At 40.8% G+C, this 26147-nt stretch overlaps 1 protein-coding gene across 2 annotated transcripts; it reads right to left on the reverse strand.

Moving 5' to 3' along the window:
* Nucleotides 1-265: 265 nt before the first annotated feature.
* Nucleotides 266-25057, reverse strand: med12 (mediator complex subunit 12). 2 transcript variants are annotated; one of them, XM_087171698.1, is made up of 43 exons: nt 24920-25057; nt 24067-24171; nt 23767-23958; nt 21873-22032; nt 21475-21650; nt 20686-20796; nt 20060-20332; nt 19734-19880; nt 19257-19356; nt 19006-19142; nt 18700-18831; nt 17830-17956; nt 17401-17630; nt 17224-17283; nt 16888-17061; nt 16189-16333; nt 15172-15290; nt 13864-14007; nt 13592-13755; nt 12412-12543; nt 12027-12254; nt 11775-11919; nt 11458-11578; nt 10224-10334; nt 10010-10123; nt 9737-9873; nt 8833-9012; nt 8373-8444; nt 8123-8286; nt 7666-7827; nt 7278-7479; nt 6438-6547; nt 6167-6302; nt 5565-5714; nt 4947-5312; nt 4641-4779; nt 4338-4543; nt 3624-3698; nt 3200-3429; nt 2876-3056; nt 1673-1891; nt 793-874; nt 266-686 (listed from the first exon to the last, which is right to left on the reverse strand). In XM_087171698.1, exons 1-43 carry the CDS (start codon nt 25019-25021, stop codon nt 649-651), a joined length of 6498 nt encoding a protein of 2165 aa, XP_087027824.1. In that variant the 5' UTR covers nt 25022-25057; the 3' UTR covers nt 266-648. The 2 variants fall into 2 exon arrangements, with proteins under 2 accessions (XP_087027824.1, XP_023253750.1); XM_023397982.2 differs by having other exon boundaries at nt 4329-4543.
* Between the last annotated feature and the right edge of the window lie 1090 nt (nt 25058-26147).

Genomic DNA, 26147 nt, shown 5'->3' on the forward strand with positions numbered 1-26147 from the left:
AAATAAATTCTTCTTCTGGATAATTAAATGCTTATGTACAGTAAGTTCCTGTTTAAAAACCTTAATTTCAAATAATTGTGGGATCAATCATTGGCCAACACAATCTAATCAACAGGATGTAAAAGTTACTCAAAACACAGAATAACTTAGTGTTAGGATTTTTTTTGCTTAACAACAGCCTTATTTGATCCCCACTACTCTCACCATAACTGTTAGACTGACAGGTTTTGAACAGTATACAGGCAGCCAACACAAGTACAAGACATAAAAACTGACATGATTTTTTAATGAGAAATACACGAAACTGAAAAAATTGTACAAATTGAAATAAAATAAAAAAATTGCATTATTCTTATAATTTCTGGTACTTTTTTACATAGACTTCTCCATTATTAACCATTATGTGTTTACTCCAGAGCAGTACCCCCCCCCCCTCATAATCCATAATTACACGACTGAAGTCAGGATATTTTCTGATCGTTGCCTCAGTGGTCGAGATGGGGTTTGGTTCATCTGGTTGGTTGTCCTTTGTGCCTTGGAACAGTCTTCTCTCCTAACAGCCTACACAGGACTGGACACATTCATCTGCCACTCTACAGAGCTGGGCCTCCCCACACTCTCTCTGCACACTACTATGAACAAGCACTATCAGTAATATGAATTGGTGCCTTGTCCTGGTTGTGTATCTGTAAAGAGTAGGAACATTTCATTATAAACATGGAATCTGGACAACTGTAGGTTCACGCATAAATGGGGGAGAAAATATGATGTCTGAAGGAGTTTCTGACTTACTTGAAAGTTGCTGCTGCAACTGCCTGACCAGAGCTGCAGTCTGCTGCTGCTGTTGAGTCTGCTGCATTCCCTGTCGCGGGAACTAAAACAGAGATTCAGTCACATTCAGTACTAAATATATATACATAATATACAACCAATCATTTGGCAAAATTCATAACAAGGTTTTAGACTGATTCCTGACAGGTGTACATTCATTGTAGTATGCTATGAGAATCAACTTGCAGAGTTTTGAAACTAGTTTGGAGTAAGTGCTCCATCAGGGCTGACAGTTTCCTTTCATTTTAGAATCAAAATTATGTTGTGTGGTGATGTAGCTTTAATCACGGACCATATCGAAAACATTAAAGCCTCTAGTGGTGCATTTAAGGAGGCAACAATTTCCTCAATTTAAAGGGTTGTCTACCACAAGGAATTTAATTTACCAACTAGATTTAATAACGACTTCAGTCATTATCAGTTTTCTGACATGTCATCACGGTTTTTCTCACGGGGTTTCAACAATCAAGTATCTGCAAGTTGGTTTGTATAACTTACTGAAATAAGTAGAAACTAAACCCGTAAACAAAAGAAACTCAAGCTGGAAAAAAGGCTACACAGACACGTATACACATTTGACATAAATTGGCTAAAACATGCAACTACTAGCATGACACTTGAATATAAAGCAACTATCTCTTTTACCCACACAGATTTTGTTCATCCGTCAGTGTTATTGGTCGTCTTATACTCGACTACATATTGCTATATGAATCTTTCTGACAGAGTGCTTTTACAAATGACTGGCAAAGTCACCGACTCCAGCTCTCCTTACATATACTGTACACCCTGCTAACAACTGGACTAACAATCCAGCCCCTGTCATCAGCATGGGACCTACCATAGGTTGCTGGGGGGGCAGTGGCTGCATCCCCAGGCCCTGGTTCTGTGCCTGGCCTGGTGGAGGCACCGCTGACACCTGCTGCTGCTGCTGTTGTGGAACTTGCTGTTGAGGAGGAACCTGCTGCGGCTGGACCTGCTGCTGCTGCTGTTGCTGCTGCTGTTGCTGCTGCTGCTGCTGCTGCTGCTGCTGTTGAACCTGTTGGGCCGCCTGCTGCTGCTGTTGTGGATAACCAAGAAAAGGACAAGAGTTGATATTAGCGGTAAAGACTTGTGACTTTTGATTTAAAAAAAATTGTACTGACTGGTCTGGCCCCTGGCAACACAGCAGAAATATTCAGATTGTAAGAGTTGTAATACAGCCTGAGGCCAGAGCCTTTCAGAGCCCTCAGCTGACTGGATTCAAGCTTAACCATGATTATGCTTTTATTAGTTATTTATGGTTACGCATTGGCTACACCAATCACTGCAAAACTAAATAGCAGTGTTGTAGCATTCATTTTAAATCACGTTTAAATTCTCTTATCATCACGCTTTTTAAAGGATTAACAACAGCAAGACAGAGTTCTGCACTGAGCAGCTGAGGCTGAGCAACAACACAAATCTCATGTTGTCAGTCTATCTTGAGTTTCCCCTGCTCCTAGTTGCAGTTGTGAACAGGTTGTCATAAGCTAATGCCTCGCTCTCATGCCTTTTAGCTTTGCTCATTTATTATCATCAATATCAGGACTGCTTTTCATCAAATGTTTGTCAATTTGATCATCCGTAGATTCACCTTTAGATTCTAGTTTCTTTTGTTATTATTTGTGATCAGTTAGTCATGTAATTTAGTGTTTGTAAGGCTACACAAGGCAACTACATTCTCTGGCAAAAGCAGTGGGCGTAAAGTACAACCACACGCCCTGAATTCCCACGACTCATAAATCAGGTGATGTAACAAAAGTCAACCTGTCCTCTCATGTTCACAACCTGACCTGTCTGTGTCCAAATATCTATTTACTTTTCAGCATAACCACTTGTATTTTAATATAAACATCTTTTCTTTTTTTTTTTAAATTCAATTAGGAAACACTGGATAGCTTCAGGGTTACATCATTAAAAAGGCAGTGCACACGAACAGCCTCCTTTTCACTTCACAAGTTACTCATTAAAATGAATAAACTTGGCCAAAACATAGCTAAAGTATGATGATAAAGTGACATACTCTGAGTGCTTGTTGTCTGAGGTACTGCTGCTGTTGCTGCTGTTGTTGCTGCTGCTGTTGCTGCTGCTGCTGCTGCTCTGCCAGCATCTGATTGGGCCTCAAGCCTAGATGGACACCCTGGCCTCCCATGTGACTGAGGCCGTGCATGATGGGATTCTGTTGGAGGGGCTGGTGGGCAAACCTGAGGTTGACAGGAAGAAAAAATACGAGGGTAGGCAGCAAAGTAATTAATGTAAAATCAAGGACAAAAACAATGGTAAATTATGACAATGCCAACTGTCTAGAAGAAAAAAAAAAAAACCTTCCTTATAACACTTTACTGACCTCTGTGTGTTCTGCATATTGTGTGCATAGCCTGGCGCCTGCTGGTGAACATAACCACTGGGCCTCTGCTGCATTTGCCTAAGAGGATCCACCACAGCTGGGTTGGCTCCAGGATGGGTGCCCTGGAAGTTTTGGTTCCCATAGGATGAAGGAACTATACCACCACCTTGGGACGGATGCTGCTGCATCCCCATGTGTGATCCGTATGTGGTATAGCCCTGAGATATGTTCTGAACAGACAGAACCCAAACAAGACCATGAAAATGCATATAAGTGAGCATATATAACTACAAGTATTTCTATGTAGATGGCAAATGTTTAGAAAATGGTGAATGGACTGTAAATATGGAAGCAGCTTTTTAAGTGTCAGATGACTTGCATGCATTTCTTAGACAGAGAAAAGAAAAACAACAGAAACATTTACCTGAGATGCGGGCATTGGAGTGTATGGTTGGTTGGGTGTTATCTGTCTCATCTGCTGCCCTATCATGCTCTGATTCTGAAGCGAGAGAGAATAAGTCAGCAAACAGCAACGATTCAATGTCCTCAGCCTCTTCTCCTCCTCTTAGGACTGATTTAATAGCAGCTTTTTTACTTAAACATTCATTTTCATTTGAAAACCCATTTGCACAAGACTTATTGATCTAGGGGTGGTGGGATGATTGTAATATTTCCTGCCTGTGATTTTAATCCAGTCTGGAGCCTGTATTTCATCCCCCCCAGTGATAATTACAACTGAAACTACTTTCCTTTTTTTTTCCATCAAACTTGCTTGTCCTCATCTTATTTAAATTCTATCTGGAGCAACATTCTTGTATTTTACAGTGGATCTCAGATTTTTCATCATCACTTCACATACACCAGTCCCAAAAACTGGGACATTAGAACAAATACCACATAAGGAATATATCAAAATCCTGTCCAGAGCGATGAGTTAAATTACCATTGACCACAGGGAATATTTTATCCCCAAATCCCCCACATAATGTTAATCCTGTCCAAATGGGTCTTTAGCAATAACAAAGGGAATCAACTATCCTAATAATGCTTTATCTCACAAGCTACTCAGTTTGTTCAGCTCTACGTGACTAGAAGGTGTTGCTTGAGCTGTCAGTGTAGACTGACTCACCAGTCTGACCTGTAGCTGCTGGCGCAGTATCTGGCTCTGTGGCATGCTAGGCTGGGGCTTATAACCCATTGGGTATTGCTTGTCCAGTTGCATCATGCCAGGCATGCTTCCCTGCATGCCGGGCATCATGCCTGGGTAGTTGGGCCGAGTAGGCATCATTTTGTTCATCTGTGGGTTTCGGGCAGGTCTGTATGGAGGTTCTAAACCGGGACCTCCTGTGAAAAAAACAAAAAAACAAACAAATTACATAAACTACAGTCCCAGATGCTATTTTCAGTTATTGTTTTTTCAACCAATACACCGTGAACTGACCTGGAGGTAGAGGCTGGTTCTGTGTGTACATGCTCATGGCCTGCTGGTTGTACATCCTGCCATATGGGTGGTTCTGCATCAGGTCTGGTGGCATATTAGTGCTGTAGCTTACACCACCTGGTGTACGGTTCATAAACTCCTGGAGGGAAAAGTCCAAAATGTATTACTTTTTAAACCTGATCGTACAGACATCAATCCAGGGAAGAAATACAGTGGAGTCCAAAAGTCTGACACCACTTTCCCACATCAAGAATGACTGTTGTTAAAACCATATTATTCTAAAATCATTAGGTAGACATAACTGACCTCAGTCTTGGTAGGGGGAGTTTTCTTCTTCTTGTTGGATTTCTTCTTGTTTGAGTCGGAGGGGACAGCAGGCACATTCTTCTCTGGCTTCACTGGCTCCATCATCTTCTTCTCTGGTTCCTGGGAGACGGGCGTCAGGGGCTCCTCCTCCTCAGGGGGCAGAGGGAGCGGCTCCAGGTAATAGCTACGAGGTTTGGGCTTCAGGTGGGTGTGGTACAGAAGGAAACGCTGCTGCTCCTCAAATTTGGTGACCTTGCGGTCCACGCGCACTGTACCGAACCAGCCCCAGGAGAGAGGGGCGGAGTGTTTGAGACCCTCAAAGACATCCCAAGGAGAAATCTTCTGTTTGGTTGATACTTGAAGGCCCTGATGGACAACAATGACACAGCAGTCTTATTATCTTACTCGTGATAAGCATGTACATGTTATGTTACCACATTCTGGCACAATGTATTGTTGTAATGTCAATTTTGTGTATCTACACCAACCTATAATACCACAAAACATAAACCACAAATAATAACATCCTTATTTTACTTGGAGATACAACTCATAATGAAACTTGTAACGTTGCAGGTAGACGTCAGGGAACATGAGCAACATGATAAAGCCGCTTACCTCCTTCTCAAAGCCAGCGATCTTGTTACCCTTTGTGTCTATGAGCGAGCCCTGAGGTTCACAGGTAATGACATCACGGGTTTGCTTGGGCAGTGGCAGTAGCTGACGAACTTTTTCCAAACTTTCCGACTGACGATCTCCAAGCTCTTTCTGTGGAAATTAAATGGGTACGTTGTGGAGAGGAGCGATTATGAAAATGTGAACAATTAAAAGCTTATTGTTTTCCTCGTACACAGGCATATCATTGAAAAACGGATTTATGAAAAGTTAAGACAGATGTAGTTACATTTTTTTCTGCCAGTGTGAAAGCCTTTTTCATACTATCATTTCACTTCCCTGATACGCTGATACTGTTGTGGTCGGTCACACCTAAACAGTTTTTTAAGGTCTATTTTGGCAGAACAGATTCTCCACTGTGTGTAGTTTAATTTGAACTTTCACCTCCTTTCCTACGTAAGAGAAAAAAAATTGCCAAAAAGCAACCTATTAATCCGTAAACAGCCATTATATGAATAAAAGGATAAAAGGAGTTATAAAAAAGTAGGGGCACATCTTCAGACTCAATGTCCTGGCTATGGGTGAGAAAGGTGTGCTGTTCTTACCCTGAGCTTCTTGACCAGGTTCATATAGGCTCTCTTATTCTCCTCCATGCTGCCCTGAGAGATACTGGACATGTCAGCAGCCAGTGTGCCGTTAATCAGCACACTCAACATGTCCAACACTGTTGTGAAGAGCTCACTGTTGGAGAGAAACAATCATCAGGGTCAGGCAGATCAAGCGACTGATAATTGTACTGGCAGCAATTTATGGTTAGGAATAATAACTGAAGTGTGCAATTAGAGCAATACTGAGCGGACCGGACTCAACACTCACTTATTGGACTGCATGTCCACTGTGCCGCTGCTGATGATGTCGAGCAGCAGCACTGCCCACTCAGTTGTCTGCTGGGTGCTGCGCTGCACCGTGTCAAACATACCGCCCACCTTTGTAAGGAGAGGAAAGCATACTGTTAGTCTCCTCGTGGCTTGTTTAATCAAACCCAATGTTGGATTTTAAATAGTAGAGCAATAATGAAGTGAATGACTTTCATTAAATGTTTTGGATGATAAACTTTCATTTCATGGACTTTGCAACATAGTCAGGGTTTCTGCACAGCTTACCAAGTCAAATTTAAGACTTTTAATGACCTAATTAATACCACATTGAATGAATTTTTATACCCTTTTCATGATTGCTTAAATCAATTTGTCCAAAGTTTGTTCTGTACTTCCCACTACTATGTTAATAGTTCCTAAAGATACAATTCATTAAATTAATGAACCAAAATGAACCAAAACATGATTAATTCATTTAAAGTATTTGCTCATTACGAGTGGGTGAGGCTCCTAGTTACTGTAGTATGAACAGCCCCCTTGGTCAATTGTCAAAACAATTCCACTTTTAGTTCACAGGTAGAAGTAGAACGTCTTCCAGCAGCTCAAAATCAGATACAGAAAAATGTACAACTTACATTACATTAATTCAATTCAAGACTCTTCCATAACTTCTAAGACATATTTAAGGAAACTAAATTCAGTGCTTTGTAAGACTTTTTCAGACCTGTAGATGTGCTGGTTCCCTGAGAAACAAATCTAGAAAAAGTCAACATACAAGGGAACAAAACTAACTACACATGGACCTTATAGCCAGAGATTCTGTCAAGCTGGTTCTTACAAGATTCAGGCGTAGTTTCAGAGCCTCATGCATCATTTGCTTTGCCTTGCAGTCATCCTGGTACTGGTCTTCTCTCCAGTTGGTGACAATCTGCTGCACTTGGCTGTAGAGCGAGGTGAGAAGGCCTTCCCTCTGTTCATCCTGTCCCTTCAAGCAGGTCAGCACCAAAGACAGGAACGGCTGCTGGCTCAGCAGAGACATGCTGAGGAAGGAAAAACTGAATTTAATAAAAAGAAGAAATCTTGTTCACATAGCTGGCTAATTTTGTTTTTGCAGCTTCCATAGCCTGTGAGAGTGACGCCAAATGAAAACATCCTTCCAGCCATATGTACTCCCAAGTAAAATCTCGTTTGTTCAAGTATCAAAGATGTATGTGTTTGCCACTTACCTTTTCTGTTTCTGCCTGTCTCTCTCCTTACGTGAGGAAGAGCCCAGGTGCTGTCCTTTCTCCAGCTCCTCTCCTGCTGCCTTCAGCACATGGCCCTGAACCGAGGTGGGCAGCTTGGCTATCAACGGAGCCACCAGCCAAACACCTGACCGCTCCGAAGAGCTGCAGACCAGAGTGCAAACAAAAATGTTAAGACTTGAGCATCACTGTATGCAGACCAAAAACACTAGGAAAAGAAGGGAGCAGGACTTACCATCTGACCCCCTTGTGTGGAATTATAAATTTACATATTTATGTTCACAATAAGAAGTAAGTGAATTGCAATGAATGTGAAAAGACATTAAGTGCAAAGGTTTAAGCCTTAACAATATTACCTACACTTCAGATTTAAAGAATAAAATGTTTTTAAAATTTTATTAGAGAGAAAAACACATGGGAAAAAAAAAGGAGGACATACCTTAAAATAGGTTTCATCTTGCTTGTGGTGCTATTGTTGTTGGGTGCTGAGCCACCTTGGGCTGCTGCTCCGTTCCCTGAGGGGTTACTGGAGTTCATCTCAGCTGATTTCTGAAACACCTCTATGGTGGCCTTGGCTATGTTCTCCAAGAGTGAGTAGAGCTCCTATTGAAAAATAAAAGATGAATATTCAGATAATTTTGACAAAGACTACACATTCATATTTCATCCTTCAAAAAGCAGCAGCTTACATTGTTTGTGCTCTGTTTGATCATCAGCTGCAGCTCCAGGGACGACTGCCTCATCGTCCATTGGTCCATGTTCTATGAAAGAGAATAACTGATAGTTAGATACATTTTTTCCCCCTTTCTTGTCAAAAGCCAGTTCTGAGTATGCACGGTTCATTGTACTGGTAAGGCATTTCCTCAACCCCTGATTCAGCCAGGAGAGGGCAGCAAAAGTGCACCGTTCTGATTCAAGAAAGACATTATTTTTAAGAGAATAATCAGGGATGGTCAAAGCCTATACACTTGAAAAACCTGTCCATGTTTCATACATATACCAACACACACACACATAAATACACACACACACACACATATATATATATATATATATATATACACACACACATGTGTACACACGTGTACACTTATATATATATATATATATATATATAAAACACAATGACAGTCTATGTTTATTTTCTACCTGTAGGATGCGTTTGATGCGCTGTCTCTGTGGGTTGTCGCCATCATCACTGTCCAGCTGGCGGTGAGGATAGCAAATAAGCTGCAGCAGCCGTTGGGCCTGAATGTTTACCAGCACCGGGTCCTGGAGGGCACTGCTGTCCTCAGACAGAGACTTCAGACAGCGCTCTCCCACCCATTCCTGCAGGACAGAACAAGAGGGAAAGCAGGGGGAAAGAGGAAAAAGGTGGCAGAATTAGAAACGTTAAAGTGGTCGGTGAATAACATTCCAATATCAGAGTAACAGCATCTTGATTTTAGGAGCAAGATTTCAGTGAAACCAGAGCTTAAGATATAGAATCATGTAAACTCATGACTCATGCAAAGCAAGCTTATCCAAAGCTGGGTGGGCGGTGATGAAAACAGGGCAAAGGTTCATTTCTCAGAAATAGAACTGCACATGTCAGAACCTTGCTGGGTAGAAACTGTGTCTGAAGTCTCTTAAGGGCTCAGAGCACGTCCTGCCCTCGGAGCTGCTGCCAGCTCTCTCTCTGGCCTTCATGTCCATGTGGCATAAGTAACATCTGTTGCAGAAAATGATCTCATTCACACTTTTTATATATCGTTGACTTACTGCATTTACAAGTAGCTCGGAAAAGCAGGAGAGCTTATAATATATTTTAATATTATTAAAATAGAAACTTCATCGTTTCTATGCGCATTCACACTTCATTCACAGCTTTCAGGGAGAAAATACATAAGCATTGTTAACACTGACCATGACAAGGACACTGTGCACTGGTCCTCGGAGAAGTCACTTGTACCTTCATTTTCACATCTTCCATTTCAAACCGACTGAGTTAACAGTGGTAGTGTAATTTTATTTCTTTCAAAATCAATCACCTCATTTCAACTCAATTTCTCACCTGCTGGCAGATCGTCTTCAGAACATACTTTGCATACACATCTAGGCTGGCCGTTTCTATGGAGACATTGCGTCCCTCAGATATGTCGTCGAGGCCAGCAGGATGTGACAGTCCTGAACCTCTTAGCTCAGCATCACCTAAAATATGAAGAGACCAGTAAAATCAACCAGTGAGATCTAACAGCGGAATCATGAGCAGGAAAACCAGTTATTCTTTATATAACAGGTTCCCACCTTAAACTTCTTAATATGACAGTGCTACAAAGATCCTTACCCAGCATGAAGACAGCTTTTAGGACAGCAAATACTGCTCCAACAACGATGCTGTTCTGAGAGGCAGCAAGAAGATGGCGATCACAAGACGACCGGATACCAACTGAGGATTTATCTGCAAAGTCATATCACCAGGATAAGATTAATATTCACAATCAAGTAGAAACAAAAATGTGTTGAAACAATGGTAAAAAGTTGTTGGTTGTGTTCACTACCTGACTTCACACCATCTTGGGGGACAGGGTTGCGCTGTGGCGTCTTGAAAAGGTGCAACAGAATCCTGCAGGTGAGTCTGGCTCCTGGCTCGGAGTCTTGCTCACTGCAGGCTGGAGGTAAAGTCCGGACACGTGCACTGATTAGAGTCGAGCTTCTTCACATCACATAACTCGAGCTCTCATTGTTTTGCATAGGCTACACCATCTATTCCATCAAAGCCACACATCTAAATTTAAACCTTGTCCTAGATAGACCTCTCATCAGTCAGGATGAAGAGGAATTTTCATAGAGCTGTTGTCGTGAAAGAGGGAGTGAGAACAAAGCATTTATCACAAGCCAGAGTTGTTGGCATTTGGCATGTGTAGCTGCGTTATAAAATGAGCCAAACACCAAACAGCATGGCTGAATGGGGCTTTGTGTCCAAGCTGGGAGAAGAAAGATTAACAGCAGGGAGAGAGAGAGGCTCTTCTCTGGCTAGTGCACAAAGCACATCGAGGTTTCATGGATCCAGATCAAATACGCTGCGTTTACTTTCCTCTCTGACAGCAGTATGCATTATACAGATTGGTATTCCTTTCTATGAGCCAAGTAGCAATGTACTGTTCATTCATTTACAGAAAGCCTAATGGCCGTGAGATTATATATGCATAGATGCTTTTTGCATTGTTTCAAACAGTGGTTCTCAAGCAGTGGGAACTCGTACTCCATGGAGTATTTCTGCAGTTGGGTGGGAAGATGGGTAATCAAATAATTTGACAGAATATAAATTATGATTTGATAAAAAAAATTAATTATATATATATATACACACACACACACACTTCAGTCAGTGGTAACACCTGAACACTGCATGTTGCAACTAAGAGTGCATGAAGGATGGCAGTAATATAAATGGCTGAAATAGATAGCTATGATCAAAATATGGTTGAAATAAAAAACAACAAGCGGTTACAATAGAAAACGCGGAAAAAGCTAAATGTGGCAGATAAACACTAAAAAAAAAAATCTAGAAGTTGTGGAAACATGGTTGAAAAAGCAAAAAATGAATGGGCAAATAGCTGAAATTACATCTCCCACTCCAAGTCGGATACATGCAAACTTGACCAAACTGAGCTAAACGTTGACAGTTGATATACAGAATAATGATTTGATAGCACTTCTAAATTTTGCACCAATTTAATTGGCAATATATATTTTGGTATAACAGGATGCTTAAGGTTAAATAATCCTTACCTGCATTGAGGAGGGAAGGAATGGCCACACAACGAACCAGGTCTTCTAGGAGTAGGCACTGTCTAGCAATGAGAATGGCTACGAAGGTTGCCAGGGAATCGTGGAAGGACAAATCACTCACCTGAAGGACACGAGCGCAAAGATCAACTTTAAAATGAATGCTGTATGGTGACAAAAGCTGCTGTAATTTAGAGGACAGCTAAGACTTGGAAATATCAAAAATGTGGCATACAAAGAAATTTGACAGAACAGCTAGCAATGGTAAGGATCAAAGCAAGAGAAGTGACAGATAACAAAATTATGAAACCACAACTCACATCTACATTACACAGTAAATCATTGAAGCCACAGTTGCCATTGTTGGAGGAGCAGCAGAGAGCCTTGAGGATGCCGAGCCACTCAGCACTCAAAGAGCGACAATACGCTGTCAGCTCTGCACACAGGATCCCAATATCGTTCACCCTGAAAGCACATCACACGATGTTAACAACAGTCCAAGAGGGAGTGGGAAAACTGAAGCAGTCTCAGACATACACACATATAAAGTAATTATAACAAGAGTAACACACCTCTCAGGGTCTCGGTGGTCCACACACACATCCATGAGCACGTTACAGACGAAGCTGTAGCGGTTGGCTGGGCTGTCGTTCAGGATCTTGCCCACCATGGAGTGGTTGAAGTTGTGGGCTGAGGGGTTGGCGATGGCCTCCATCATGAACACAGGATCCCAAAGCATGTTGGAGTCTGACGGGTCGATGTTGCAGTAGATGGAGTTCTTCACTTTGGAGCAGAACTCACTGAGAGAGAAAACAGAATAAGAGGTAAGACTGGTGCTGAAAAGAAATAACTACAAATTACATCGAGTCGAACACAGAAAACAAGTCCTGGACACTATTTGACACATTCCCTTCTCAAATTTCATTTTCAAACAGCTGAATAGTTAATCATTCCTACCTGAAGATCTCGCCAAATTTGTTCTTGAGGTGACTGCAGGAGGTATAGAGGTCATACAGGTAGGCCAAGATGCAGCGCTCAGCAGAGGAACAGTCCGCCGGGTTCACACCTGATTTCACCACGATGCGCAACCTGTGAAAGCATTTTCCACACGTGATTCACCAGCGACTACTTCAGCAACGTATTTAAAGCAACAGTCTGACAGTTTGGGTTGGCTTATTTGATTTCTTGCTGAGTGTCAGATGAGAAGACTGATACCGCTCTCATGGCTGTATGGTAAGAATGACGCTAGCAGCCAGCTAACTTAGCTTAGCGTGAAAACAACCACTAGCCTGGCTCTGTCCAAAGGAAACAAAATCCACCTTCCAGCAACTCTGAAGCTCACTACTTAACTCACTAGGTCTTATGTGGTAATCCATACAAAAACTGAAATGTTAAAACAACTATTTGCAGTTTTACGGGTGGTTATGTGCCGGACTATGAGTGAGCTTTAGAGATGCAATCATGAGGCTGTTTCTCGCTCTTTCCAGTCTCTGTGCTAAGCTAAGTTAGCTGCCTGCTGGCAGTAGCTTCATATTTACCGGAAAGTCATGCGAGTGGTATCAATATTCTTGTCTAAATCTCGATAAGAAAGCAAATGAGCATATTTCCCAAAATATCAAGCCATTCCTTTAAGTCTTGTTTGTATAAGCAAAACTTTTATATTTAATTTAATTGATTTTAAATAGAGGTTTCATATAAGCAAACTTTCTCTTTAACGCTTAAGGCATTTAGCTAATGCTTAAAACAAAAACAAACTTTATAGAACTGCAACAGCAGAATCAGCTAGAATTCCTCAAGTACCAGCATCACAAATAACTGAGAACAGGCGTTCAGGAACTAAGTGCTCTGTCAGCAGTCCTGAGACAATAAAAATCCTCATTAAAGACAGTGGAAAGATTCTTTAACTTGCAACTCCAAACATCCTTTTTACTACTTTAATTATAAGTTTAACTGATGTATTAACCCTGCCAACATCCCTTTAAGGATGGGATCCGACCTCTATTTCAGTTAATTTCACTATAATGACTACAAAACCATACAGTCCCAGGTTTGGGCCCCCAATTAAATATCTATTCTAGTTTAGATTTAAATTTTTGGTATCCTGTTAGCAAAAATCACGTGTTATCAAGTCACATACCCATCAAAAACCTGTGCTGTCTGCTCAGGATTGAGAATGAGGCAGGAGTGGTATCTCCTCAGCACGGCTACAATACACAGACACAGGCTGGTGGTGTAGCTGCCCACCAGGCTGGACGACTTCAGCAGCAGCTCGGCTTCCACCAGACTCAATTCATTCAGAAGCTACAAAACACACACAGGCAACGGATATTTACAAACAGCGATGATTAAAAATATTTTTTTTCTGTTCTTTTCCATGTTAAATAACATTGATGATGAAGTTACTTGTACCTGAATAGCAAAGTCTATGAGGCCACTAATGTTCAGGGAGTACTCCATGAGGTCAAAGATGAACTGAATGTGCTGGACGAGAGGCAGGTGATAAGACATCCCTAAGGCAAAGCTGGTGATCTGTTCCAGCACGTTTCTGGACACCTGCACACAAAGACATCAAGACATCATTAACATGCAGAAAAAAAACAAACAAACAAAAACATTTCCCACCTTCCCTCTGGCTCTGAGCTGCAAAAGCACAAAACACTGTTCAGCAGAGCTCCAACAGAGACAGTCTACGTCTAAAATGAAACAATCTTCAATCAATATCTGATCCAACTCTTAGCAAGAAAGCTTATAAGCATATTTCCGGAATGTTAAACTATTTTATACAAAAACGGACACCAACACAACCATAATGCTTTTGGAAAGAAACAGTTTTTCACCTCTTGAGACTTTCTAAATCTATATTAGTTTCATGCAGTCTTGACTCTGGAACTGCCTTTAGCTTTTATGCTCAAAGCCACTGGAACATGCTAACTAATCATATTAGGGCTGCTCCAACGCTACCGTCTTTTAAAACTAAATTCAAAACATTCCTTTCTTGCTGCGCCTTTCTGGTTTGCTGCACTTAATTATGATTTTGTTTAGTTTGTATTCCTTTTACTGGTTTTAACTTATGTCTCTTTTCATTCTATCGGTGTAATTCATTACTTGTTTTATTCTTACTTTTTAATAGTTTTAATTAGTTGTTGGTTTTGATTATTTTATTTTCCTAATGGTTTTTAATTCATACATTTCATTTATGTGTTCGTTTTAATTTGTGTTTATTCATTTCTAATGTTTCTTGATACTATTCTCATATTCTTTGTGGTTGAAACTTCTGTGGCAGCTCAACCTTTGTGCAGCACATTGTGTTTCCACCTTGAATAACATCTGCTATATAAATAAAGCTTTGCTTGCCTGATTGCTATTAACTATACTTGAATTAAAAGCAATTAAAAATGCAAATGAAATGCAAAGTGTTTTATATTTTATCATCTATGTGATTTTATTGACTTTATTGGATTCAGGATCAACTGCATTCTCCATTACAACCTGTACCACCTAAAATTAAAATACATTATGTTCTGCTGGGTTTTCAATTTACAGCCACCAAAGTACATTATCCATTCAAATTGTATTCAGACATCTCACAAGAGAAATCAAATTACACTCAAATTACATTTGCATCCAAATGAGTCACCTTGGGAGGCCTCTTGTTTTAGGCTGCTGGAGTATTTGCCTTAATGAACCCCTTTGACTGGTGAGGTTGTCTGGTCTTACCTGTGAGGTGACCTGGTGCTGGTCAAAGTGGGAGAGGTGCTGGAATTTGGAGAAGATGTCCTCTGCAGTGGGAAAGGCCTCCGGCTTACTCCTCTTTCTCTTTTGTCCTTCCTCCCCTCCTGCGTATTTGGGACAGAGAGGTGAAAAAAAATAAGAGAGGAAGCAACTCATAACTGGTCAGCAGTGTTCTTTCCAGTTAGCAGAACAGACCAGCCGTGAAATCAAGTTAAACCAGTGGCCTGTTATCTTATTTCCAGCCTCCTTCAAATTGAAGCTTTACTGCCAAAGACACTGCTATAAAAGCAGTTAAAGTAAAGGAAATTGTACTTTTCATTTAAGAGAAACACAGTTGTGAGCTGAAGGTCATCATGAGCTCAAAGGAATGTGCTAAGTTGACACAAAACACTCCAATCTGTGCAATTATAACTCTGAAAACCTTAAATCACCTTAATAAGGTCACATGTATCTGAGATAAAGTGTCTGTGAACAGATGAGAGCTATTAGCATAGAAATTGGGTGGAAAGAAGATTGAGTAATGCCATCCCCCCCAGGTCGATAAAGAAAGAAAAAAAGATTGTTCTCTGAAGAAGGGCAAGAGAAAGGGAATACAAATGAAAAGTATTCAAAGAGGAGAGTTATTAGGATCGGCCACAGTGAGAAAACAAGCAATCGATGTGTGCCAGTGAACAATGTTCCAAGTATGATGAGGCTGCTGCTTTCCACAAGGCAAAATTATATTTAATAAGATATTCATGGATTATTCTACAGAGGGATGCAGGAAAAAATTCACTCAATAAATCGGGGGACATTCATCAAAACTTCAAAGCAATTTCACCGATTCACATTTTCATTCCTTAACATGAAAAGTAGGTACAATTAAATTGATGAAACGTAATCTTAAATGGCAGCTGGCTGCCAGACAAACTGCATCCCTACAGCTAAGGTAATGTAAAATATCAACTAAATGGGAAACGCAGGACATTAAGCATCAGTCAAAAGCTGATAAAATTGAGGTACCTGTTTCTGCTGTGCTTTTGCGGTTGAGCACCTTCAAGATGTCTTTGGTAATTTTCTTGATGGTGTGTCGCGCCTCATCTCTCAGTTTGCCCACACCGTACAGGACCACTAACCGCTGGTTGCACTCGTGGCTGGCACTTTCCTCCTAAAGGCAAAGACAAAAGGACACAAGGATCCTCATGAACTGGACGCACTTGATAACCTGAGCAGCACACCAAGAAATAATATGAACCAAACAACAGGAAAAAATATATTAGTGCATATATTTTTGCACCACAGACATGACATGGTTTGAGGAATAATTTTACAAATGTAACTTTTAAATTGTAAAGTATAAATCTCAATTGTTGAGTTGACTTTGAGGTTTCAACAGTAAGGTGAATCAAGTAAGATCTGGTTGAACTGCAATGGTTGAAAAACAACTGAAAAACATAACACCATTAAGTAAAGAAAGTTGTAAATGTTTAACACAAATCTGAACAACTGCTGAAGTGGGGCGTGAATTAAAGTTCAGAAAGTTGTGGAACGGAGAACTTCAAATTCTAACATGAGAAAGGTGCAGACTGTATATTTTATGCATCAGGACTGAAGCTTTAATAAAATACCAGTCAAAATAGAATGTGGTGTTTTCTAAGGAATCGTGCTCATCCAAACATCCCTGGGATTTCTTTTTAAATGCCAAACTATGAGCGTTCTCACCTGAGGAATAGGGAAGTGAGTGGCATACTGAATGTGGCGGGGTTGCTCGTATAGCTGAGGAAAGGCGGGGTCCATGCCCTTGTCCTTACAGCCAGCCTTGCTGTCCTGCTCTGGAGCTGGCTTCTCTGGAGAAGGGCTGCCCTTAGACTCACAGTGCATCGGAGGAGAGAACATCTGCAAGGCAAAAGGAAGCTGAAATGACTCTAAGGAAGGACACATGAGCAATGCCAGAATGTTCAAGAGAGAAATGTTGTAGAAGTGATTCAAATTTGTGTATAAAAAAAAAAAAAAAAAAGCTTTATGGCAGGAAACTTAAAGGTTAAATACTGTGTTTACCTCGTCAAAATTAGCACTGGAGTTGTGATCAGTCTCCATCGACTCTGACAGACCGGTATCCTGTTGAACAAACCATAATCTCATGTTACCCTTTTTACGCCACACTGTTAGTTTGTACTGCTGCACAAAGTGACTCATCACACTCCACAACACCAACAACAGATGCCTCCAACGTGCCTCCATCTTGACACTGCTGCCTGCATCCTGCTCCTTGCGCTCTGATTCATCGGAGGGCTCGTCGCTGGGGGATCGCGGGCGCGGCAGGTGGGAGTCAGAAGCCAGGTCACCACGGGAAATGAGTGTGCACATGTAGATGTTGTGGGAAAAGACGTCATGACGGATGAGCTCACAGAAGAGCAGGACGAGGTTGGAGAACTCCACTCGTTCACTTTCATTCCCAGGCTCCGCTACAGAGGGGAAAAGAGGATTTGAATAATTTAATAGCAGGTTTCCCTTGCCAAATCATTTATAATAAATATGCACTGGGAAATGAAATAAGAGGCAAAGACAAAAGGATATAAAGTTCCCTCAGTATTAGATTGAGATCAAGTTTGGCACATTTGAGAATTACAGCCGCAGGAAATGACTGAAAAAAGAAAGACTTACTCAGCGTGGGGGCCTGAGTGTCAAGGAACTGCAGCAGAACATCCTGAAAGACCGGTAGTGTGGCAGCTGAGAGGGAGCCGGATGACACAGAGCCCTTCTCATCCACCACCTCCGACTCACCACACCTCTGCAAACAAACACACAGCCTTTGAGTGCTAAATGTAGAGCTCTTATTTAAAAACTTTCCTTATTTGACACGTTTATTTGAGTTCACAGTTTGGTTTACAGATGCCACAAAGTACGAATGAAGCATTAGGAGTATTTCAAATGTTATCATAATGCCGGAGGGCATGACGGGTCTGTAGGGCAAAACAGCAAGTAGGAAACTCAGCTGTTGATTTGTAAAATACAAACTGAAGTGCTATGCAGATGAATATGAAAGGTGGATATTTTCAGACATGACAGCGCAGTTACTCAGACTTAGATCAGTGGTTCCCAACCCCCCCTGGGGTCCCAAAATAAATCTGAGGGGTCAAAAGATGATTAAAGGAATAAGGAAAGAAAACACATTTCTGTTAATATTGTTTTTTTTTGTTGTTTTTTTTTTTTACAACTTTCTCAAATGTTTCTGGTAACATGCAGAATATTTTAATCTCTTCCAGCCTCTAAAAAATCATTTAAATGAAATTTCTGAGCAGGAAAGCTTATTCTCTGTTTGAACTGCTGATAACACACACACCCAGTAAGGCCCTAAATTGTGATGCAGAGTGCAAAGGGTCACAAGTCAAGGCTGGGAACCAATAACAGAAGATGTAATGAAGTTGGTTACTACTAAGCTAAAACTGTGTGGAAATCAGTTTGGGGCTGTGTATAAACAAGCAAGAGACAGAAACATGTATCAGAAGTCAGCGGAGGTGGTGTGTCTCTTACCTCTGCTTCTATTTCCGCCTGTCTCTTTTCCAGCAGCTTGGCCACCACCATGGCCCTGTGTCTGCCAGAACGCTTACAGCACACTGCCCACTCACAAAGCAAGGTCACCACCGCATCATCATCCGGTGACATCTGGACAGAAACATGCATTTTGAGACAATATTGCAAGTGTGGTTCACATTCCAGCATTAAAATTATACCATCAAATTAAAAACTATTAGCTCAACTTTAATGGTGACTGTGTATTTTTGTAGTATCCCATTTAAAAAGATTCTGTTTTTAAAAATAAGAAGACTCAATCCTTACTTCATGGCCGTCTTTACTCTGGCCTGACCCAAATATCCTGTTGTACAGCGAATCCAGTGAGTTGTTAAAGTCAGACTTCTCAAAGCTGTGGTTGTCCAAAACCTCCAGAGTGTGGAGAACCCTTCCGATGGTAAATCCTGGCAACAGATCGCAAAAATCATCTCAAACATTGACCATTGTTGTCCTCCAACAAGCTTGTTTGTATGAGCTGTTCACAGGTGTCTGCAGAGACAAAGGAACAGTTGTCTCACCTGCTGTGGTCTCCTGGCACTTATCAAACGACCACCTGAACTCCACTGCCTGGCCCCGCTCCTTAACTTGCTCCTCGATTTCTCTCAACTTTGCTCGGACCTGCGGTGAAAGAAGGGTTCAGATATTATCCTGTCATCTGGCAAATAAAAATATCCAAAAGTCAATGGGAAAAACCAACTAAGAGTGGTTACTGCCAGAATCTCGCCAGCTGTGTTTATGAGGTGACAGGTCTCTCCTACCATCTTAAGTGGTACGACTAGAATAGTCCTTTTTCTCTTAGTTTATTTGTTTGTTTTATTTTAACTGCATTAGTTACTTCTATGTGCCCAGATCTGTTCTGCAATAACATGCTGTAACATTTTGTCACCAAGCAAGAGGGTTTTGTGCTGTACACACACACAAGCATGCATTTTCAAGTGGTCTTGAAATAAACAGAAATAGAAGAATAAACACTGCATCAGTGCTGATGGAGGTACCTGCTGTGTAAAGGCAGTGTTGCCTCCTGGCATTGGTAAGCTGGATGGGGCGATGGGCAGGAGGTCCAGAGGGGAGCCAGTCTTATTCCTGCTGTCTGTTAAGGAGTAATGCCACACCAGAGCACTGGGACAACACAACACTATGCTCTGATGTGACAAGAACCACACACAGATAACAAGGGAGAGCAAAAACAGAACTAGTCAGTGATGTATTTTAAGCTTCGTCTTATAGTTTCAAAACCATTTTCAAAGTTATTTATCAGAGCATGACGGAAAAAAGTGTCACGCATATCAATTATGTATCAGTCAAAATGAAAGTATAATACCTGTAACATGCAGCTGAGGCCAAACACCAGAGGCCTGTGCTGCGGGCAGATGTAGAAATCCGTGAAGGGTGTCTGGGGCTGGTTCCCTCCTGCTGGCTGGGAGGTCGGGGTGGGGGGCAGGGCGTTACCTTGCTGCGTCAAGATGCCATGCGCTGGATGTCCTCCTGTGCCGGGGCCTAGGCTGCCGTCGCTTAGCAACAGGTTGAGGCGGCGTGTGCAGAAGTAAGCCAGTCTCCGTGACAAGTAAGCGGACTGTACAAATTCCCCTGAGTACTGCAGGACGGAGGAGAGATTCACAGCATTACCCACTGCACTCAGTGACCATTAACATCAGTCAGCTTTGGAAATAGAAACAAAATGAGAGGCCGTGGGCCCCAGAGGCTACTGACAGCAAAGGTCAACGCCGCCAAAGTGCTGTGAACGAAGAAACACAGCAGGTTCGTGATAAACCGTGGACAGCTGCAGAGGCCTGTTGTAACACGGAGCAGCTAGTGTGTGTAACTGTGTACAGCTGTGCGAATGTAAAGTAGTACTGCGTGTTTCCCAAATGCAATCCATCAGTGCATGAGTGATGAGAGACTAATGTAGAGAAGCTGAGATGCCAGTAAATGGATGGAGGAGTATACCTGCAGTAAAAGGGGCAGGAGGAGTCTCAGAAGCTCATCTTCACCAGGTCGGACCTTCTCAAAGCACTCCAACACCCACGTCAGGAACTCATGTCTGTCTAACATACCATCCTGAACACAGAAACAAAACACAGCTGCATCTTAATATCAAGTAGATGGACATAATTATTACAATGTTTAATGTAGAGACCTACAGTTAAGTCATTAATGGATTCACTGATTGAAAAATGCAGTAACCTCCATCTTCACTTCAAAGACTCAGGTTGGTAAAATATCTGAAAAAGTAATCCTTTACTGATTCCTTTTCAAAGCTACTCTCCCCAAATGTCATGTGATTATTTTGTTACTCAGAGAAAAATTGTCATTTTACTTTGTTGTTGTATGTTGTTCGATACTTGCTGTCATCTAATTAAAACTGGTCTTCACTTGTTTATTACAGTGGCTGAGACCAGCCTGTTTAATAAAACCGAAAGTAGTGTCCTCTGCTGTTTTGTGCTATTTGTTATTCCAGCAAAATGTAAAGCAGAATGAGACGACGAGAGGAGAAAGCATTTTCCTTGAAAGCTAAATGTTGCCAAATCACATCTTCTAAAATAATTATGTTGAAATTTTATGTGCAATACAAGAAATGCCTCTAGCACCATTTTAAGCACAGCTCTAAATACTGTAACTACCAGAGATCCATTAGAGTGCATTATTTCTACTGCATCACTGGGAAAATGAATGTGATTACTTTAACATGCTAACTCCAACAGTGTTCAGCAGTAGACTACTGAGGGGTGAACTGACCTGAAACATGAACATGGCCAGCTTCTCGTTGTATTCCCACTGCTTCATGGCCGTCTCGACGTCAGCGGGAGTGGCTGGTAGGGGTGAGCTACAACCTTGACTGGGAACCTGTCTGTAAAACTCAGCCACCTTCTGAAGCTGCTCCCACAGGTACTTAGTAATGATCTGGGTCCATTCTACACACACAAACAAAAACACACACACACACAAAATGCATTTTAACACCACAGAAAAATCTAATAACAAGTAACACATATTCTACTCAGAAAAAAATTGAATCATCCCATAGAAATAATCATAATTATGTATTTTTAGCCAAAGGTCAAAAGAAATAAGCCTAAAAACACATCAACGCTCCTTAAAAAAAAACATGCTGATTACCTGCTTCGCTCGCTTACCTATACAAGGATCAATCACATGTCTCTTCTTGACTTTAGTTTCTGTGATGGCTGCGTGATACGCACAGGTCATCTTGATCATCCACGCTGAACGCATGACAGGGACCGAGTACTTGGCCAAGTATCCAAAAACCTCCTCCTTTTTGCTGAAGATTGGAACCTGTGAGAGGGGCATTTCATGTGCATCAGTAATGTTGAGTGAAAGAATTCACAACACACCCAGAATATTTCTATCAAAACACCACAAATAACAAGAAAATCAGAACTCTGCCAGAAAACAAAGGTCAAAGTAATTTATTGAATTTCTTTTTTATGACTAGTGTTGCTTTTTTTCCAAACAGCTGATAAACTTTCTAATTATGTAAACACACTCGACAGAAATCCTTGGGGATTTTTTTTTTTAGCTAAATTAATTTTCTGCTCCACCACTGCCTGTTCTGATTTGAAAATGAATGCACTGGAGGAACGGCATGCATGAAGTCCACAATTTCTGCTGTTGTCCTGATATTGTTTCAACTGTGGCGCAGGTGACGCAGCTGGGGAGAAACCTGGAACTGCTGTATTTCTGGAAAAGTGACCTGTCAAAAACACAGTAACAAAGCATTGTTTAATATGGTGAGGAAACAATCAAATATGTATGTATGCAGCAATGCAAGTAGGAATTAAAATAAATACTAAACAAACTGCAGTTGAATTGTAAATAATAAAGATTTATGAAATACTTGAATGAATACAAAGCTCATCATCTTGATTTATTTATTTTCTCCAGTTTGTATGAGAAAAACATCTCCCCATACAATCTATAAATATAGATTTTCAAGTTTAAAAAATAAAACACCACTAACAAATAAAGACATTCATTGTGTTTTGAGTCAATACACCCAAACAATCCAAACACTAAACTTGATTTACACAGAAGCATCAGTTTGGTTGTTTTAATAAGGAAATAAAAGAAAGAAAAACACACCATTACCTACCTTTTCTGAATTGTTCTTGTTTTGTAACGTTGAGCTGATTCATCCAGGAGAGTTCTGCACAGTTTGGGGGACTGCTCTGTCACCATGGCCAATCCAACTACTGGTATTTATTTGTTTTCTCTCTTCTTAGCTTTCACAGAACTGACTCGTAAATGTCTCCAAATAGTGATACATCTTCTGTCTTCTGCTGATTATCCATTGTTGGGTCACAGTGGCATCAGGCTAAGCAACGTAATACAATCATATCTCCCAGTAACATTTTCCAGTTTCTCCAGGAGGATCCAAGGCGTTCCCAAGCCAAATGAAATAAATTACCTCACCCAGTGTGTTCTGGGTACCCAGGATGTCCGGGCGAAAAAAATCTATCAAGTCTTGCCAGACCACAACAAGTGAAGCTAAATTTGCATGCTCACATTGCAAAACTCTTGAGATGTTAACACAGGACGTGCAAACATGTGCCTGTATTCTACAGCCTCTCTAGCTGCGTTAGCTAAATGCTAACATTTACCTTTGAACATTTATGATTGAATTGATCTTATTCACACTTTGAATATTTTGTGGGAATCTAGTCTCTTTTCTTGTGGACATGGATGAAAAATGTTGGGTTTTTGTTATGGTCTTAAAAAAAAAAAATCAATACCAGTTCTTTCAGAATATAAATAGTGGAAATCAGCATGAACAAAAAAAACATGAAAACAAAGAAACAAAAGAAAAACCATGCACAGGGGACTGATGTGCAAAAAATTACACCGATTATCCAGCTAACCAAAGCACAATACAGAGGGTGTGGCCAATGTGGAAAAAATATCTCATATGTACAAAGCAGATTTCTCCAACAATTATAATACCAGTTAAAGCAATATAAAAAAAAAACATTTAATTAAGAAGGCTTTTAGTGACATACACCAGGGTCTTACCTTTTTAGCCAGCTGTGTTAGGGGTTTAGTCCCAGCTAAATCGGTAAACCAGTTATTGATGGAGCTCTGTGACCTTGCTGTGACAAGCCAGAAATTATCTTTCTGGTTGACCTGTGGCTTACGCTTCCCTGTATCTGGAAACGTGTTGTAACGCAGCTTCTCTGCAATAATGCTGCTGAAGTTTGAACTGATCTGCAAAGTATTGAGGGAAACGTGTGTGATGGCCAGATCAATTATGAGCACTTACACAAAAATAAAACAAGTAGCATACAGTGTAGCTACAGTGCCAACAGTCATTACCTTTGAAGGGTTGAAGTTGACATTTTTGGCACTGCCATGTTCGTCACCAGACACAGCTGGTTGGTTATTGAATCCTTGCTTTACATTCAGTGCAGTCAACTCATCCTGAAACACACATTTCAGTGCACATTGATAAAACATTAGTGTCAGTCTACAATGATTCATTATTTCTGATCCTAAAACAGCCAGTAGTAGTTGGAGGAAATCAGTGTGTGCTTGATTAGGTTTGCCACCAGGAAAATGCACTTAACTATAATGAAATGTTATTAAGTCATTGTTAAAAATATTTGCAGACACGGTGACAGAATACCCCAGGGGTAAAGCATCCAGTTTTCCATCTACATCAACACATTATCTTTGGTTAATAATAGATCAGGAGCCAACAGCACTACCCAGCTAGGCCAAACTCCAATTTTAACACTGGGAATAGATCATTTAGCTTACTACACTCGTACAGATCACAAAGCTTAGCTGTGCAGGTTTCGCTAACGTTAACTCGTACCAAAACATCAAGCTAACAAACAATTATCTGCCACGCACAATCTAAAAAGCCAACGATTATTGTTTTCTATCATAACGCTAAAAAATCGTAGTAGTTTATTTCAAACTGCATAGCATGGACAAGCTTAGCAAACTCTGGTATCTAACGAACCGGTTCTTTTCCAAATAAGCTGGCGAGCTAGCTAACAAACTGACAACTGGGTGCTGTTCATTGTTATTGCTAGGCCCCAATCGTCTAGAGGGCTCGCTAAACAGGCTAGCTAGTGTTAGCTCGTACAGGTTCTTGACTCAATATTTCCCTGCCCTAAACAGCATTCCTGGCCTTTCAGAATGCGCATCGTAAAAATCTGACCTCTTTTTGTTTTGGATCTTGAGGATAAACGTCCGGAGGGCCGAGCCGTGGCCGCTTTAATGGCCGGTGTTCGTAACTTAGGATCCCGAAAGCAGCCATCATCCAGCGGCATCACAGCCAGGGCTTTCCTCCTCCTCAGCAGCCTGAACGGAGCTACAACAACCAAACACGCTTCCGCTACGAACTTCAAAATAAAAGTCATGGAGAACACTTCCACTTGGATGCAACCTTTCCCTTTGACTTACAATAATTTCTGACATAAAACAATACATAGACCACTGATGGAAAGTAACCAAGTATATTTACTCAGTTTACTTTAGTTGTTAAGTAGTAGTCCAGTTACTGAAATATATTTTTAAGGCACTTTATTTTAAACACGTTTTTAAATGTTATGGTACTTCTACTCCAATACAACAGATTAAAATTGTACACGTCACATGTGTTATGTGATAAGATTATAAAAGACAACATAATGTGGATTTAATCTAGAAGTTCCCACAGTTTTCAGATGGTGACCTCATACAAAAAAACAGTGTCAGGTATGTTTCCACCCAAGAGACACCCTCTAAACTTTTCACATGGTTTCATTTTTATAACCATGTGAGGCGTAAAGAGGTAAAATGATCCAATATGTCACAAAAATACCAAATATTATAAAAGAATTAATATTCAATTTGTAGCAGACCTTTTTTCTCAGGTCTCAGGTCTCGATTATCCTTTTATTACCCCTCAGATTTATCTTCTGACCTGGAGGGACCTGACCTATAGATTGGGAATCACTTGGACTTTCTAACTGTAAAAAAAAATGGCTTAATTATTGGCTCGCAGTCAGCCATATAATAGTTATTTAACTGATAATATTATGTTGAGTTAATGTGGACATTAATCTTCTATGGCAGTATTACTGTTGTAAATAAATGAGTTGCAACTTGACCTATTCATAAAATCGGTCTAACATTTGATCATGTGGACAGTTATAGTTTACTAATGTCTGTAAACTTGCCGCCATAGGAATAGTGGATACATAAATCTAGAAAAATTAGAAATTTACATGTCACAGGTGCACATAAACAAATACCCGACTTGTTATTTGTCAAAATCATTTCCCAAGTTAAAAATCTCATCAACCCTTGTGTGATCCCATGTGGTACCATGTCAACAGGTTTGTCTTAAATTGAAAATTTGTACAGAAACATGAGCCACCAAAGAGATAAGGTGAGTCCTGCTC

The sequence above is a fragment of the Seriola lalandi genome, unplaced genomic scaffold (genome assembly GCF_002814215.2).
Source record: "Seriola lalandi dorsalis isolate HSWRI2012SDOR001 ecotype SW California unplaced genomic scaffold, Sedor1 jcf7180002054972, whole genome shotgun sequence".
NCBI classification, from domain to species: Eukaryota; Metazoa; Chordata; class Actinopteri; order Carangiformes; family Carangidae; genus Seriola; species Seriola lalandi.